At 40.9% G+C, this 17,051-nt stretch overlaps 1 protein-coding gene across 1 annotated transcript in view; it reads left to right on the top strand.

Annotated features, from left to right (window-relative positions):
- FNDC1 (fibronectin type III domain containing 1) overlaps positions 1-17,051 on the top strand; it is a 304,707-nt gene that overhangs the window by 196,498 nt on the left and 91,158 nt on the right. Inside the window, exons 8-11 of the mRNA XM_082249137.1 lie at positions 1,021-3,921; positions 6,796-6,917; positions 14,189-14,300; positions 15,806-16,186. Of these exons, the coding sequence (XP_082105263.1) occupies positions 1,021-3,921; positions 6,796-6,917; positions 14,189-14,300; positions 15,806-16,186 (3,516 nt within the window). The remainder of the gene's footprint in view (positions 1-1,020; positions 3,922-6,795; positions 6,918-14,188; positions 14,301-15,805; positions 16,187-17,051) is intronic.

The following is a 17,051-nucleotide window of genomic DNA, read 5'->3' as shown; positions in this document are numbered from 1 at the left end:
CCAAGTCAACTTGTTCTTAGACGAATCCTCGAAAAGGATTGAGACAAAATAGATCCCAAAGTTAGTGTCTTTCTATTGTTGCAGATTTCCCAGCATTTTTTGGTTTATGCTTATTAACCCCATGAAGAGAGATGTTGCTGTGTTCTACTTGGGGTAATATTGGAGGTTGAGCAGTTTATTTTTACTATGATCTTACAGTGACAAGGATTGAAGACACTTGACCAGCATTATCATTTGGGTGGGCTTTTGGTACTTTCAGAATACCAGATTATATGCAAAAAGGAGTTTTTAAGCACTGCAGTTGCACTTTAGCTATGTCCGCATAAAAATGGAAACCCCGAACATGCCTCCTATGTGTAAAGCTGTAAATGTTTTTTTTTTTTAATTTTTGCTAGAGTGTTCATTTAAGGTTGATTTAACTACCACAAAAGGCTAGTAAATTTAGGAAAGCAATGTTTGTAGGTTATTGTTATATTTGGATGAACTATATTTGCTGTGTAGTTAGTTTAAACACCAGTCTACCTTTTGTGTATTTGCATTTTTACAGTGTCTGTTATAAATTGTTTTATGACCAACACCCAATGGACTGTTTTTTAACTGTCAGTAATATGATTATGGTTAGAAGATAGTTTACTAAGAGCTCGCTAGACCAGAGAACTAAAACTTACTTATCTACTTTTACTTATAATTAGCTGCTCAGGATAATGAAATAGTTTAAAAATTATGTTTTTAACGTAATATTCTTGCTAATATTTACTAAATGATCTTCTTATTTACACTGATTTACTAAACCTGGAGAGTGCAAAATCTAGTGCAGTTGTGCAAGGTAGCCAATTAGCTTCTAACTTCATCTTGTTCAATTAGGCTTTGACCAAAAAACTGAAAGCTGTTTCTTTGCAGAGCTGTACCAAATTTTGCAATGTCCAGTAAATCAATCCCACTTGTATTAGCTGAATTAGGTAGACATGAACATCAGTCTATTTATGCTTTTATTCACAACTGCATATTTTTTTTTTCTAGTTAGATCTGTGACAAAGAATGTTTATCAAAAATCTCACTTAGAAGATTATGGAAAGTTAGAGAAAACAGAAGAAGAAAATACTGATGATTCAGTTGTTCCTTTGGAATCTTCTGAAGAAGATACATTGGACTCTTTTCCAAAGACCAGTTTTAAGGATTCTAGGGAGAAACTGTCACATAGAAAATCTGGGATGATGTCTACACATAAGGGAAAAACAACTTCAGTAGACAGTCATCAGTCAACTGAAGTTACTGATGAGAGTGAGACAACATCAACTCCAAAACTGTCTACGCCGATTCCTGGTAGAAGATTTCGTCCATCCTTAAATAATCAATTTAATCCAAACACAGCTAGAAGACCATTTAGAACATCCTCTTTGAATTTAGGACGCAGGATCATTGCTCGTAAGCCTATTTCCCCTAGCGTTGTAATAGGTGAAGAAAATGAGATAAAAAATGATAAAACTGAAGAATCAAATACTTACTCCACTGTTGAACATAAAAGTTCTAAGGATTTGGATGAAGTAAACCAGGAAACAAAAGAGGCAGAAAGCTTGAATGAAGAACACGATGATGTAAGAAACACAAACCATAAGGAATTCACAATAAACTCAAATAAGAGAGAGACTGAATCTAAAAGTAATTTGCCTAAAGCTCATGATTTAGGACAAGGCGGAGCTTTACCATCTTCTTCATCATCTAAAACATTAAAAAAAGAAGACTCTTATGTAAATAATGGGGGAGATTTAAATGCAGACTCTGTCAGTTCAGAAAATAGTGGCACTTCAAGCAAAGCAAAACTGCCTACAGAGCATAAACCACACCATATGCCTTCTGAAAGTATGAAAGGAGAAAAGAAAGACCTACATGAGATGGGCAAGAAACCTAAATCCGCTCCTCCTCTCCAGTCCCACAGGAAACCTACCCATAGATTTCCTATTGCAGCAATATCACGACCCCAGTCTAATCAATTCTCATCTTATAACAGTAATTACCAGCAACCAGACTCTAAAATTATGTTAGAAAAGGGATCAGAACATTCTACAGATTCCCACATTGATGCTAACAAAGACAACCAAGATTTGCATTTAGATGATATTAAGACATCAAAAGAACATAATTTATTAAACACTAGACAACAGACATCAGCAAGAAGGGCTTTTACTACAACTACTCTTCCTCCTACTTCTACCACTACTACCACCATTGCTACTACCACTACTACAACTACTGCTGAATCACAGACTACTACTAAATCAAGCAAACCACATATACTTGATAAACTACCATCAAATAAATCACCATCTGTCCCATCTTTCTCTGGAAAATCAGCTTTAGAATTACTAGAGTACTATAGAAGAAGAAGCACTCAGGTCAACTCTAATGCTGGCCGTAAAATGACATCTAATAGGAATTTAAAAATCCAGTCAGTTAAAACTACTGAAATCTCTACAACTACAGTTGTGACAACCACATTACCTGCTGAAACAATAAAAAGTTATAATCAAAACCAAATGCTGAATATCCCTGATGAGAAAGATGATCCATACTTAAGTTCATCTGAGGTGCCTACCAAGCATTCTTCATATGATGAATTTCACCAAGAAATGCATGTGAGGGGATCCAAAGAAAGAGAGTCTCACACATCAAAGAAAGAGGAAAGGAAAACACCATTGGTGACCTCCAAACATAAAACTGAAAAACACAAAATGCCTGTAGAAAAGGAAAGCACAAGTGAAAAGACTGAGCAAATGAAAAAGTTAAAACCTAAGCAGACTAAGAGTCCATCTGTTGATTCCCTTAGATATAGTGAAAAATTAAAGACTTCTAAAGAAAAGCATGAAGAGAAGCCAGAGGAAAGAAAATTTGCTCCTAACACAAGCAAAAAAAGTATTAACCTACTGCCTTCATCAAAAGAAGAAACTCCATCAAGATCAGGGTCAGCTATGCCTACTCATCATGAGAAGTCTACAAATACAAACTCAAGAGATACATCTGAAAAATCTCCAAATAATGCTGAACCTTTAGAGGCACCACAATCACATTTACCAAGCAACAAAAATGTTGGGGTTGAGAAAATTACAGTTAATCTAAATCAACATCCCTCGGTGTTGTCAAGAGATCCACTGTCACAAACCGATGATTCTGAGGACATTGATGAAACAGTCCTAGATTCTAAAAGGCAATCTTTCCCTATGTCTAGAACCGTACATAATTCTCATCTGAGACCAAACCCAGAAAGGAATTATGTTGAAAGTGAGAAAAAAATTCTCGAACCTCATATGTCATCTTCAGAAAGTGAAACTTTAGTTAAACCAGTTCCTGCACCTTTACCAAACTCTGGATTATTAACTGCAGACACAAGTATTATTCAAAGCATTCCTGAAAAACAGCCACTACCTAAGAAAGAAGAAAATCCAACGCCCCCTATCAGGACAAGGTTATCTTCTTATTCCAATGTTCGTTTACTTAAAAATAGACATAACAATGGGAATATTAATAATTCTGTGGATTCCACTGTAGGCCAGAGACCGTCTCGTCGGGAAGATGAAGAATTACATGTTCCTCAAGTAGGAAGAAGGATTTTTCATAGGCCATCTAGAGTTTCTTCTTCTTATATGAATTCTAGGCAAGCTCTTTTTCCAAGGAGAACCTCTTCAACTGTTCTGCCAACAACAAGTCAACCTCAAAGCTCCAGAGTACCATATCATTTACTTCCATCAATATCTAGACAACAAAATTATGGAAGGTCACTATTCAGAACTACAGCTATGCCAACAACAACACCTCCACGCACTCCCTCTCCTACGTACTCTCCCTCCTTGCTACGTCAGAGAATGTTAAATTCAAGACTGGGATCTCCCTTACGAAGGCAGTTCACAAGACCTCACTACCAAAATGGTAGGTAAATCTGCATGGAGTGATTATAATTTACATTATACTTTATAGTTGTCATTCCATCCTGTTGCTATTTTATTTTTGAGGTATGCATTTTAACATTCCACATAACTATTGTATATCTATTCTATAGAGAGTAAAAGGCATTTTTAATTATTTAGGATAATATATATCTGATAAGGGCCATATGGGCTTAACAGGCCCAAAAATACACTCATATTAACCCCTTCTGGACCAGAAGATTTTCCCCCTTAATAACCAGGCCATATTTTGCGTTACTTTAACGGACAATTGCGCGGTCGTACCCAAATAAAATTGATGTCCTTTTTTCCCCACAAATAGAGCATTCTTTTGGTGGTATTTGATCACCTGTACAATTTTTATTTTTTGTGCTATAAACAAAAAAAGAGTGACAATTCTAAAAAAATAACAAAAATAAAAATATTTTTCACATTCTGCTATATCAAATTCCCCCCCCCCCCCCCCAAAAAAAAATGTCAACATTTTTTAACATTTTAGGCCAATTTGTTTTCTGCTACATATTTTTGGTAAAAAAAAATCGCAATAAGCGTATTTTGATTGGTTGGCGCAAAAGTAACTACGGGAAAGATTTATGTCATTTTTATTATTATTATTTTTTTATTAGTATTGGCGGCGATCTGCGGTTTGTTGCAGGACTGCGACATTGCGGCGGACAGATCAGACCCCTGACTGACATTTTTGACACTTTTGGGGGGGACCTGTGACATTACTACAGTAATCAGTGCTAAAAATTTGCACTGTTACTGTAATAATGACACTGGCAGGGAAGGGGTTAACACAGTAAGTGATCAAGGGGTTAAATGTGTACCTAGCAGTGTTTCTAACTGTATGGGGGTGTGGCTTGTGAAATGATCACAGAGACCTGTGTTCCTATATAGCAGGATCACAGGCGCTCTGTGATCATTCCAGAGAGAAGAACGGTCAGCTGTGTTTACAACAGCTGACCGTTCTTTTCTCTCAGTGGGGAGCGATCGCGGGTGTCAGGCGACAATCGGAGCCACCTGCCCCATGCATTGGAGTCTCGCTGACGAGTGGGGTGGGAGTGCACCGCCGGCAGCGCACGCTTGCCCCCTAGCTGCAGGCGCCCAACCGACTTATACCTACGTCGGTTCACACAGTATAACTGTGGCGGGCGGTCCGGAAGTGGTTAAACATGAGCTGATGGTGCGGTCTGAACCTAGGTTCAAATCTTTGGCTGTTCAGGCATTCGGAGGAAAGCTTGAACTTTAGCCCGTTTAACCCCATTTTTTTGAGTCATGCATTATATACAGGTGCATCTCAGAAAATGTGAATATTGTCAAAGTTATTACTGTAATTTATTTCAGTAATTCAATTCAAAAAGTGAAACTCATATACAGTATTCTATATGGATAAGTTACACACAGAGTGATATATTTCAAGCATTTCTTTTTTTAAATTTTGATGATTATGGCTTACAGCTAGTGAAAAACCAAAAATCAGTATCTCAGAAAATTAGAATATTACATAAGACCAATAAAAAAAAAAGTTTTTTTTTATACAGAAATGTTGGCTTACTAAAAAGTATGTCTATGTACAGTATAGTATGCACTCAATACTTGGTCTGGGGTCCTTTTGCATGAATTACTGCATCAATGCGGCAATACATGGAAGCGATCACCTGTGGTACTGCTGAGGTGTTATGGAAGCCCAGGTTGCTTTGATAGCAGCCTTCAGCTTGTCTGCATTGTTTGGTCCGGTGTCTCTCATCTTCCTCTTGACAATACCCCACAGATTCTCTATGGGGTTTAGGTCAGGTGAGTTTGCTGGTCAATCATGCAAAGTGATACCATGATCATTAAACCAGGTATTGGTTCTTTTGGCAGTGTGGGCAGGTGCCAAGTCCTGCTGGAAAATGACATCAGCATCTCCATAAAGCTGGTCAGCAGAGGAAAGCATGAAGTGCTCTAGAATTTTCTGGTAGAGGGCTGCGCTGACTTTGGTAAAAACAGTGGACCAACACCAGCAGATGACATGGCTCCCCAAATCATCACTCACTGAGGAAACTTCACACAGGTCCTCATGCAACTTGGATTCTGTGCCTCTCCACTCTTCCTCCAGACTCTGGGACCTTGATTTCCAAATGAAATGCAAAGTGTTCCACAGTCGGTGATGATTTGGGGAGCCATGTCATCTGCTGGAGTTGGTCCACTGTGTTTTATCAGGTCCAAAGTCAGCAAAACCCTCTACCTGGAAATTCCAGAGCACTTCATATTTCCCTCTGCTGACCAGCTTTATGGAGATGCTGATTTTATTTCACGTGGAGGGGGGGGGCAGTATCTGGGGTCCTCATAAAAAAATAAGGGCTGCTAGATTCCAATAAGCCCCCCACTACCCTTGCCCAGTGGGGCAAGGATCCTCATGAGCACCTTGTTCTCATAAGCATGGGGACAGGGTGCTTTGCCAGGGATGGTCCTTTTGGCAAGGCACCCCACCATGTTGAGAGCATGGGGCTTGCTATGGTTCAGGAGAACCTGTGTTTTTTTTTGCGACCATGCCCAAATGCAGTCATGTGGGGGAGAGGAGCAGGTCAATAACCCTGGGTAAGCTTCAATACTTTCAACAATTGAGTTTACACAGGAATTAAACCAAGGCTCCAACAGATGAATAGAGCTGCGGGTTAATAGATGAATGTTAGCAAGTGCAAGCCTGTGCTTTTAAAAGAACCTGTCAGTTTGCTAATTCAGAAAAAGATTCCCTTAAAGGCATGCAGTTCATGTTTAACCCCATTTTTAGTGGCAAAAGCTGCAAAACCTCTTTAATCCAAAATAGTGGTCATCAAGTTTTTTGACAATTTTGTGTTCACATTTCTTACAGGTAATAATGGAAGGCCAAATCTGACTCCAAGGATAGGGAACAATGGGAACACCCCTTCTGCTAGTAGAAATGGGAATTTTGGGGGACAAAGGATGATTTATGGACCTGAAGGAACAAAGTGGGTAGGGCAACTTTATATATAAATATTAATGTGATTAATTGGTTGAGTTCACTAATAAAATGCACAATGCCACTTGTTTTTAGGTTTTGTATATTATGTGGAAGTGTTAAAACCTTGTCAGGTTTCCATTGTTGTCTCTGTTCCTGCTTGGGAGAATAACCCTCTCCATTTGTCATCATTTTATACACAGAGGGTGGAAAATCCAAAATGTTACAATTGCTAAAACAACAGGAATAAGGGGAACATTTTAAGGAGACATTTGTTCTAGGGAAAAAAATATTTATAGAAAACAAACATATAAACTTAACATAAAATCAGGTGAAGCACTTCACAAAATAAAATTAAATAAAATAACTAATATGTGATATAATATGTCAAAAACACCTGCAGCAAGTGAAAATCCAATGCACAATATTCATAAAAATAGATAACTATATGATTTTTGTGCATCATTAAATATAAAGCAAATAAAAATGTGGCCACACCTCCTACATGATGTGGAAATCTGTGCACCAATATCAATAAGTGAACAAATAAACAATCTCAATTGTCATTCAATAGTGTGCAAGTCCAAGGGCCGTCAAGCTCAACAAAGGTGTTCAAAATATCATAATTATAATTTCTTCATGTGCAAAGTCTTTCAAACACACTCTTCCCTTTTCACTTGGTGACAGACAAGCAGCTCACCTTACAAATAGACCCCTTAATTATAGGAGGTCCATAAGCGCTTGATTATTTTGTGGGTATAAAATTGACAGGGGTTTTTACCCCTCCCTATTACATGCAAGAAAACGGTTTGGCAAACTTTAATGGCTTCTGTTTTAATTGTTTATATACTCATGTGCAAAACAGAATAACCTATCTTTTTAACATTATTTAGATCACATAAAGCACAATTTTACCAAAGGTTTATTCTGATTTGATATTGAGGGTTATACATGTAGCACCCTCCTAGGTAGGTGCTAGTGAGAGATTATAGTTTTTGGCTCTGTCTGACTATCAGAGGAGCAGCAGGCAAATCTATATTGCTTTCTGCCTACCAGAGAGCAGGATCTGTGAGTTAAGTCTGATGATGGTGCTCAGTGTGTGATTCATCTGTTCTAGGGAGTGTTCCACACTGGTCCAATAGGCAGGCATATTGGACAGTGGAGGAAATCTGACCAATGGGTACACAGGCTTTGATACAGCCCCAGTGATTGGCACAGACTGATTGTCTCAGTGCATTGTGGGGTGTGGTATAAAAGCCAGGAGCATGTGTGCTGCAGGGTCTTTGGCTGGTGAGCAGAGTCCCGGAGGGAGGGTGGCGACTGCCTCCTCTTCTGTAGCAGTGGCACACAGTCACAGGCAGTCAGCCTGGGGACCAGAAGGAAGGAGCTGAACCCAAAGGTCCATTAGAGCTGACTGGAGGGGTAGAACCACTGGAGACCCTCAAAAAACATTATTGTGAGTACAGGGGATCGTGTCTAGGGGCCTGACCTGAGGGGGCCAGAGGACGGGTATCAGCAGGTCAAGTGAAAGGGGGTACTAGGTGTGTATCCTGAAGATAATTCATCCTAACGTAATCCTAAATTCATTTAAGTGGCAAGGTGAATCAGCAGCCTGGCTGCATCTTCAGACAGGAGTCCTCCCCTATTGTGAATAGTTCAAGTTGGAGTACCCCCACTCTTCCCTTCTCCCATCCCTAATTTTAATAAAACCACAAAAACAACTACATCCTCTAGACTGTTCATTAACTGAGCCAGAGAGTAAAGAGTTAAAATGATGCATGCTGCAGTTTCTAATGGTAACCCAGGAAGATCCCAAGGTGAACAATCCAGCAGTCCTCAAGGGGGCAGTGCTACATTTGGGGCTTGTCCGGGATACAGCTCTGGCTTACAGCAATGGTTGCTAACAGCAACGGCCAGAAAATCTGGCAAAGTAACGTCATGTTTACTCAAGAAATGTACTGGAGTGCCAGTGGAAGGAGTGATGTCTGCTCTACAGAGATTAGGGAGAGTGGGAGAAACAGCCTGTCTCTACAAGTAAAATGCAGGAGAGTTGAAGAAGAAGAGATGCACTGGGACACAGGGATCGGTGTGTCGGGGGTCATGTCTGTACATGCACTGTGAAGAAAAGTGTTGGCCGTGCAATATATGACAGCGGGACAATTTTCCTAAATAGTGTGGATAGTGATGTCTGTGCATATACTGAGAGGAGAAGTGTTGACCGTGCAATTTATGACAGCGGGACAGTTTACCGAAACAGTATGGGAAGTCATGTCTGTACATGTGCTGTGGAGAAAAATGTCGGCCTTGCAATGCCTGACAGCGGGACAATTTTCACAAACAGCGTGGGAGGTCAATTGGTTTGGTGAGATGGAAGTGCAACTAAGGCCCAAGTACAGACAGAGATAGCGGATGTGTGTGGATTGAGAAACACAGTCTGCCAGGCAGTGATCTTCGTGCTGGCTGAGCAGAGGAGCAGCAGTGAAGAGGTTACTGCACTGCGTGGGAAAGCACGTGCTGAGGAGATCTGCCTAACAGGAGGAGGGACCGCCAGAGAGTCAGCTAGTCTGGAGTTGTGGGCAGGTTTGGCACTCACAGACTGCCAATCCGAGTGGAGGAACAGAGTTGAAACGTCACTTCCACCTTCGGGTGTAGCTGAGGAGCAGACACGTGTGTAGAGGAGCGTGAAGGTAGATGTCGGAGTGAGCCAGAGCACAGGGGCTATCCCACGTGTTGGCAGAGAACCTGTAAAGCTGATGGAATCAGTCCTGTGGGACACCAGAGTTCAGTTGGTGCCCAATGGAAGACTGGTGCTGTGCATCGGGAAGGACAAGGAGCACCTTGCACTGGTATGTAGCCGGTGCTTGAATGTGTCTATGAGGCCGCAGGCCTGGAGTCAGTGTGGACACTGTGGTGATATGCTCACAGGGGGTGCAGAGTGAGCGTCGGCCCAGGAAGCTGTATGTGAGTTGGGAGACCGCAGTTACTCAGGAGTTGCTGGTGCCCATGAAGATTCATGTAGGCAGAGGTAGGGGAGTGCTGAGGGCGCTACTGGACCTGGGGCCAGTAGTGCAGACCTACACTGCCATATGTCAGAGGTGGTACAGGCCGAGTCACGGCCAGGAAGAAGGCCAGTCACACCTGTACGAGTCCACAGCTTCTATCAAGGCAGAGAGGAACCAATGGGCTCCAGAGAGAGAGGCTTCCAGTGTGTTGAGTGAAGGGGAGGTCCCCCAGCTTTCAGCATCGGTTAGGAGGAGGGGATAGATGTCTGGAAGTCTGAGGAAGAGACAGAGTGGGACTGGGGATCAGATGAGAGGAGCAGCTCTTCAAGTCCCAGTTTGCCTGATGAGGAGACAAGGGATTTGGTGGTTCGCATGCAGTGTGCCAGGAATTTGGGGTTCTGTGAGGCCTATGCTACATGGGTTCAAGATATGTCCCCAACTCATACTTACACCCGGGCTCGGGATCAAAACGAGGCCTATGAAAAACTCATCAGGTGACAAGAGACCCTGTACTCCCCACCTGGGAGAGGAAACAGACAAACCCTACCCAGGTTCTCAAGATGCCAGCATCTGATTCAGATTAAGGTGGCCCTGGAGTATGGTTATGTCTACCCCTATGCTCCCCGGGAGATCATGTTGGAGGTTGAGGCCAGAAGAGAGGAGTGGTGCTGTGATGCGATTTGGGGGTTTCTTTACATTCCAAAACCATACAGGAATAAAGAGAGTCCTGAGCAATGGGACACCTCCTGCTCTACAAAGACAGACTGGAACTTATCTTATTCTTCATTGTCTACGATGGGGGACAATGAAGAATGTCCCCCGTCGTAGCTCCAACATGTTTTTTTTCTCCGGGACTGCCACTGATGTCTTCTCCCTCCAGTCTTCTCCCTCTGCTGATGTCTTTTTTCTCCGGTCTTCTCCCTCCGCTGATGTCTTCTCCCTCCAGTCTTTTCTCTCTGGTGATGTCTTCATCCTCCGGTCTTCTCCCTCCACTGACATCACAAGGGGAGGGGTCTCCAGGTAATGTCACCCAGGGATGGCCATGCCCCATGGCTATATAAGAACTGGTGGACACCGGAGCTGACACAACAGCAGGAGCCAGCCTGGGAGGAGGACAGTTTTTTTGTTATTTTTAGTGGGTCGGTGGTGGCGGAGAAAGAAGACATTGACGGAGGGAGAAGACCGGAGGAAGAATACATCACCGGAGGGAGAAGACATCAGCGGAGGGAGAAGACCAAAGAAAGAAGACATCCCTGGTGGGAGAAGACCAGAGTAGAAGACATCACCCGAGGGAAAAGATATCAGCAGAGGGAGAAGACCAGGGGAAGACGACATTGGTGGCGGTACCAGAGAAATAAGACATGTTGGAGCTATAACAGAGGACATTCTTCAATTTTAATAAAGGACTTGTCAAAAAGCGTCTCTTGTTTTCACACTACACTACACTGCTTTTAAAATGTGTTAAATGAGTAGGGGTACAATGTACCCCATACTCATTCACAGGGGAGGGGCCAGGTTCCGGGGGACACCCTTCTTCAAGGTGGCTTCCAGATTTCGATAAGCCCCTGCCCGCAGGCCCCCATAACCACCTCCCAGGGTTGTTGGAAAGAGGGACAATGTGCCACCATGTTGAGGGCATGTGGCCTTTTATGTTCCAGGAGGGGTGGTCCTCGCCCTCCTCCCTTTCCTGACCTGCCAGACTGCATGCTCGAATAAGGGCCTGTTATGGATCTAGGGGTTCCCCTTCAAGATCCTCAGAGCACAAGTCGCATGCCACGAGTCGGGTCAGTTAAGATGATGATCCGACTTGGATGCGACTTATATTCAAATCAATAGGCTGAAATCATGCCCAAGGTGGACAAAAGTAGTGCAGGAACCTTTTTCAAAGTCAGACCAACACAAGTCAGGCCAGTTGAGATGGCTGTCATATTGAACCATTGATTTTGACATGTCATGCGACTTGTGCTCTCGAAGTCGGAACGCATGCCGGCCCAGTGTGACCGGCCCTAATGCATGAATCTCCTGCTGTGTTTAAAGTATTCTTACAGCCAGTTTGAGCAGCTGTCAAAATACCCGAACACTGCCTGCATCTGATTTGATGCAGATTCTGTTCATCTGTCAATTTTCTGCCCAGAGTCCTCAATTTGTCAACAGAAGGATGTTGAAAGGAAGAGGCCAAAAGGACCACCTACAAAGTGAATTTTATCCGGTTCATCAAGTGTCTCTCCATGTATGACCAGCTTTGGTCCTAGTGTTTTTTTTATTAGCTGATAACAGTGAAATAGTTGGTGATTGTTAAACTATAAACAGAAAAAGATGAAATCTTGATTTGAAAATGTATCAAGTGAAATTGCTAAACCACGGCTCCCTGCAACCTTAGAGGAGGTAGAGAAGATTGTGGTAACTGCATTAGGAGTATTGTCATCTTTTTACTGGTATTATTATCTACCTAGTAACAAAAAAGGCTTCAATAATAAGGGAAAGAGCATTCATATAATGTATGTAGCACTGCCCCCTTGAGGACTGCTGGATTGTTCACCTTGGGATCCCCCTGGGTTACCATTAGCAGCTGCAGCATGCACAATTTTAATTCTTTGCTCTCCGGCTCAGTCAATGAACAGTCTAGGGGATGTAGTTGTTTTTCAGATTTTATTTAAATTAGGGATAGGGGAAGGGAAGAGTGGGATACGCCAACTTTAACTATTCACAATAGGTGAGGACCACTTAGATGAATTTAGGATTACTTGTTAGGATGAATTATCTTCGGGATACACACCTAGTATTCCCTTTCACTTGACCTGCTGACACGATCCCCTGTACTCACGATACTGTTTTTTGAGGGTCTTCAGTGTCTCTACCCCTCCAGTTAGCTCTCATGGACCTCTGGGTTTAGCTCCTTCCTTCCATTTAGATTTCCACATATGGACTATTACAAATCTAAAAGACCATTTACGCATCAAATATTTTCTTTTTTGATCACAGTTTCAATATTGATGTGTAATCATTGCTGATTTAATGTTGATTCACATATTGTCTTTTATAATTAGAAAAGTGCCCCTGTTTATTTGTTTTATTGTCCCATATCACTACACACTCTAACTTGTATGTTTACATTAGGAAGGATATGCGGAGCCTGTACCCACTCCACCAGTCCAGTGCCCCCTATTACCTTACTCCCTGTAACAGAATGGGGTCCTGCCATGCAAACCTCATGCATGCTTTCTTTGAACTCCTTCCTTTCCGTACCTCATGACCAGGCCATAGAGCTCCTTAACGTAACTTTGAATAACTTCAGACAAGGCACAGAACGGTAATGAATCTTTACTGGAGAGATGCAGCATAACAGTTCAACATAAAAAAAACATCCCTTTTCAGGCAAAAGGCCTAAGAACAGTGTTTAATTACAGTTTTGCTGCCTGTAATTTGGGTGTGTAGACGTTAACTTAACTATACTTAATTGTCTGTATTTATACCTTTCAGAGAGGGCATCTGTTTTATATTATTTTATAGAAAGTAGCGTCAATAAACTTTAATTCTAGTGTAAAATAATGTATTTCCTATGTAATGTGTGTGTGTATATATATAAAGATTGTGACTTTTTAAAAATACTTTTAACATTTTAATGAACTTTTTTAGAATCAAAGCTGACAAACAACAACATGAGGGAGATTTTTAATTTTGATTTCAACCTGTTGATCAGGTACCAAAATAATTTAATGAATTTACTAATCTAGCTATTTATATAAAAAAAAAAGACTCATCCTCCAGCTACTGCAATGTACTGTTCCGAAGAATAAAAGAGATAAATTAAAGGCTAATACTAACTTAATTTTTCTTGTTCGGAAAGAGAGATCTGCACCTGAGAGAATTTGAAAAATCTGACAATGAATGCTTCTGATGGCTAGAAATGTTTTTTTATACACCCCTAAAAAAAAGCTACATGGATTTATTACTGAGTCAAGACCTAATTTCCTTGAGGCACTCAGTGGTTTTGTGACTGAAAAGCTGGTTTAGCGGTTGAAATCGATAGAAAATTGCCATATACCTGTATATGGCAATTAAATCATCTTTGGAGAAACAAGAACCAAATATAGATAAATACACTAATTTACAAGACAGAGAAACAGAAAATTTTAAAATATTAAATAAATAATAGATGAATATAAAGTCTGAACAATAAATAACAATAAATGAGAATAAAGAAAAAGTTTAGCCACTAATGTATATCATTTGATGCATAACATTTGTAGAATATATTGTCTTTACAGTTTGAATGATTTTAGGTTGTAGATTTAAATCGTGGGTTGGTTCTGAACCCAGAAGGACGATATCTTCAAGATTCGCAAGGAAAGCCTCTACGTATAAAAATGGGAGGAGATGGTCGGACCATTGTGGGTATGTAAACGCTTAATTTAACATTCCGGGCATAAAAGTCATATGTATATTTATATATACTGTATATATACTGTGTATCTGCTTAGAGCTGCCAGAAACATTGGAACTTTGCCCCACTAGGACTATATAAACAAATCAAATATCATTTTTTTCAGCTTGCTTTACCCAGAAACAGATTATTGATAATACGTTTAAATTATTAGTTTAAAGTATGAGCAGACTACAAGGCTTCAGTGTCAGTGAAAGGATTTAAAAAACTCAGAGAGTATACCTTTGTTGGGTGAGGCTGTCAATCTCTAAGGTATATAGCCTTGACTACAAGATACTTCATCAAAGCATCCATTGAAGATGGTGTTTGGTAAATTAACTTGAAAAGGGTGGCTCAAGCCATAATGGAAAAATGTAATTCTGCAATAATTTTAACAAACAAATACAGTTATTTGCTACAATGACCAATATGTGAATGCACAATGTGTTTCAATATTGGCTGCTTGGAGTATACCCAATGAATAACCAGTTCAGCTTTACTATGCAAGGAAAAAGTTGTTGCAGTGAGTGCACTAAGAAACATCATTACTGGACTGCTGATAGCTAAAATACATTTTCTGGTCTGAAGAGTTCTAAATGTACCACTATACACAAACGGCATTTAAGGACTTTTGTCAATTATTTGCAGCTGAGCAAAACACTGATTTTTGCAGACTGGTTTGAAAATGTGCATACTAGAAACCCAGTTGAGTTATTGCCATTACATATAGTAGTAGGTGCTATTAGGGCCAAGCGTTGACTGAAAATGACAAGGACTTTTATTCAAGTATATACTCACTGGTGGATCATAAAAAAGGTTACAAAAACACTATAGAGACTAGTAAATTACCTACTCTTTGTATACTTGGTGTCACATACCTGCTAGATGCCAATTTGACGAGAGGGTTTCCCTTACAACTCCTGTCCAGTGCCCCCTGGATTTGGAGACAGAGTGTAGCAGGATAAAAAGTGGAACGGGTGCCTAAAATCGTTCCAGAGGCACCAAAAATTTAAAACACTGGAGATGCTCGGACTAGGTCTATGCAGGAAGCTTGTATGCAGGTCGGGCACAGGAACTTGCAGATACAAAGAGAAAAACCCCAACCAGGGCGAGTCAAGTCTGCAACAGCAGGACAGCAGAGGTACCAAGTCAGATGCAGGAATTCAGGCCAGATTTGATGACAGATAGGCAGCACAGGTACCAAGACAATGCGCAGAAGGTGTAGTCAGGATAAGAGCCAAGATTAGCAACAGGAGGTCAGGATACAGCACAGTCAGGGGGCAAGCTGGGTTAAACAATGGATAGCAGTTAGGTCACAGTCCGGAGGAGCAAATTTTTACATGCACTGCTGTGCACTTAACCTTCCTGAAACTTGGTTAAACTATGGAACACCAGTCGCCCTTTGTAGATTAGGTAATAAAAATATTTTATTGTATTTGTATTGTCGCCTTACATTGTTTTTTTGTAAAAAAAACAGATATGAATGGTACCCCAGTTGTTAGCCCAGATGGTTTACCTTTGTTTGGACATGGAAGGTTCAGTAAACCAGTAGCAAGTGCTCAAGACAAGCCCGTACTGAGTCTAGGAGGGCGGCCTCTCAGGGGACTTGAAGTGGCAAGAACAACAAAAATTCCAACAACAAGGATGGTCACTACTCCAATTCCAACTACTACTAGCCCAACCACACTTCCTCCAACAACCACTACACCTGAACCAACAACTGTTGAACCCACAACTGTTGAGCCAACAACAGAGGAACTAATAATACCTACATGTGCACCAGGCTCTTATGCACAGTACGATGAAGAAGGAAATATGATCATGGGTCCTGATGACAAGCCTGATTGTTATACAGAAGGTAAAATGGAATTGTGTGCTTTCTTTGTTTAAAAGCTTTGCGGATTGTGAATTGGGATTTTTTTGTGTGAAAAAGCAAGAATTTGTGACAATTGTGTAGTAAAGAAGGTGTGTGCCCTTGTGTGTATGTGTGTGTGGTGATCCTCCTTCATCAGATGCCTTTTTTGTTTAAGAGATACAGTATATAAGAGGCAGTGAGACATATAATGTAGACAAGGGACAAATGGTAAGGCTAGCAATAGAGCAATACTAAGTGAGTAATGACTAAATCTTGGAACGTATAAACTGAGCACAGAACACAATGTAACAGTAATGGAGAAAAGTGTAAATAATGGTGGTGGGGATATCAGTGAGGTGAGTAAATGGAAAGAAAAGGAAGAAACATAACATAAGGCAAGACACAAAAGATATCAAATTACATTGTATTCCTTGTGTTTTAAGTTGGGAAATAGTTTATGAATTGTAAATCCAACATTCTTCAATTTTTCAAAGGCAATGTTTCAAATCTTAGGGATTTTGATCTGCCCAAGTTTCCACAAGAGCATTGGTGTTTCTTGGGGCACTTTAAGGGGTTGTAGAGAGATGCGTCAAATGGCGGTTGTGACCACATTGTGCTGGCATTAGGAGGGGCTTCAAGGTACATAGTTAGATGAGTGCCTATTGTTTAATAGGCACACATCTTTATAGTCATTTGTGTTCTTAAGATTTCAATTCCTCCCTCTATGTGTCCTGGTGGGTATTTTCAAAAAGACAGAAGTGATGGGAAATCCAGTTATTATATTTGTCATCAGAACAGGAAGATACAAGATACATTTTCCACTGGGGGCACCTGTTCTGCTGACAACCATCCAAGAGGGGAATAACTC

This window comes from Pelophylax lessonae (assembly GCF_965119305.1).
Source record: "Pelophylax lessonae genome assembly, chromosome: 3".
Classification (NCBI taxonomy): domain Eukaryota; kingdom Metazoa; phylum Chordata; class Amphibia; order Anura; family Ranidae; genus Pelophylax; species Pelophylax lessonae.
Note: the sequence above shows the minus strand (reverse complement) of the source record. Positions and strands in the feature narration are given on the sequence as shown.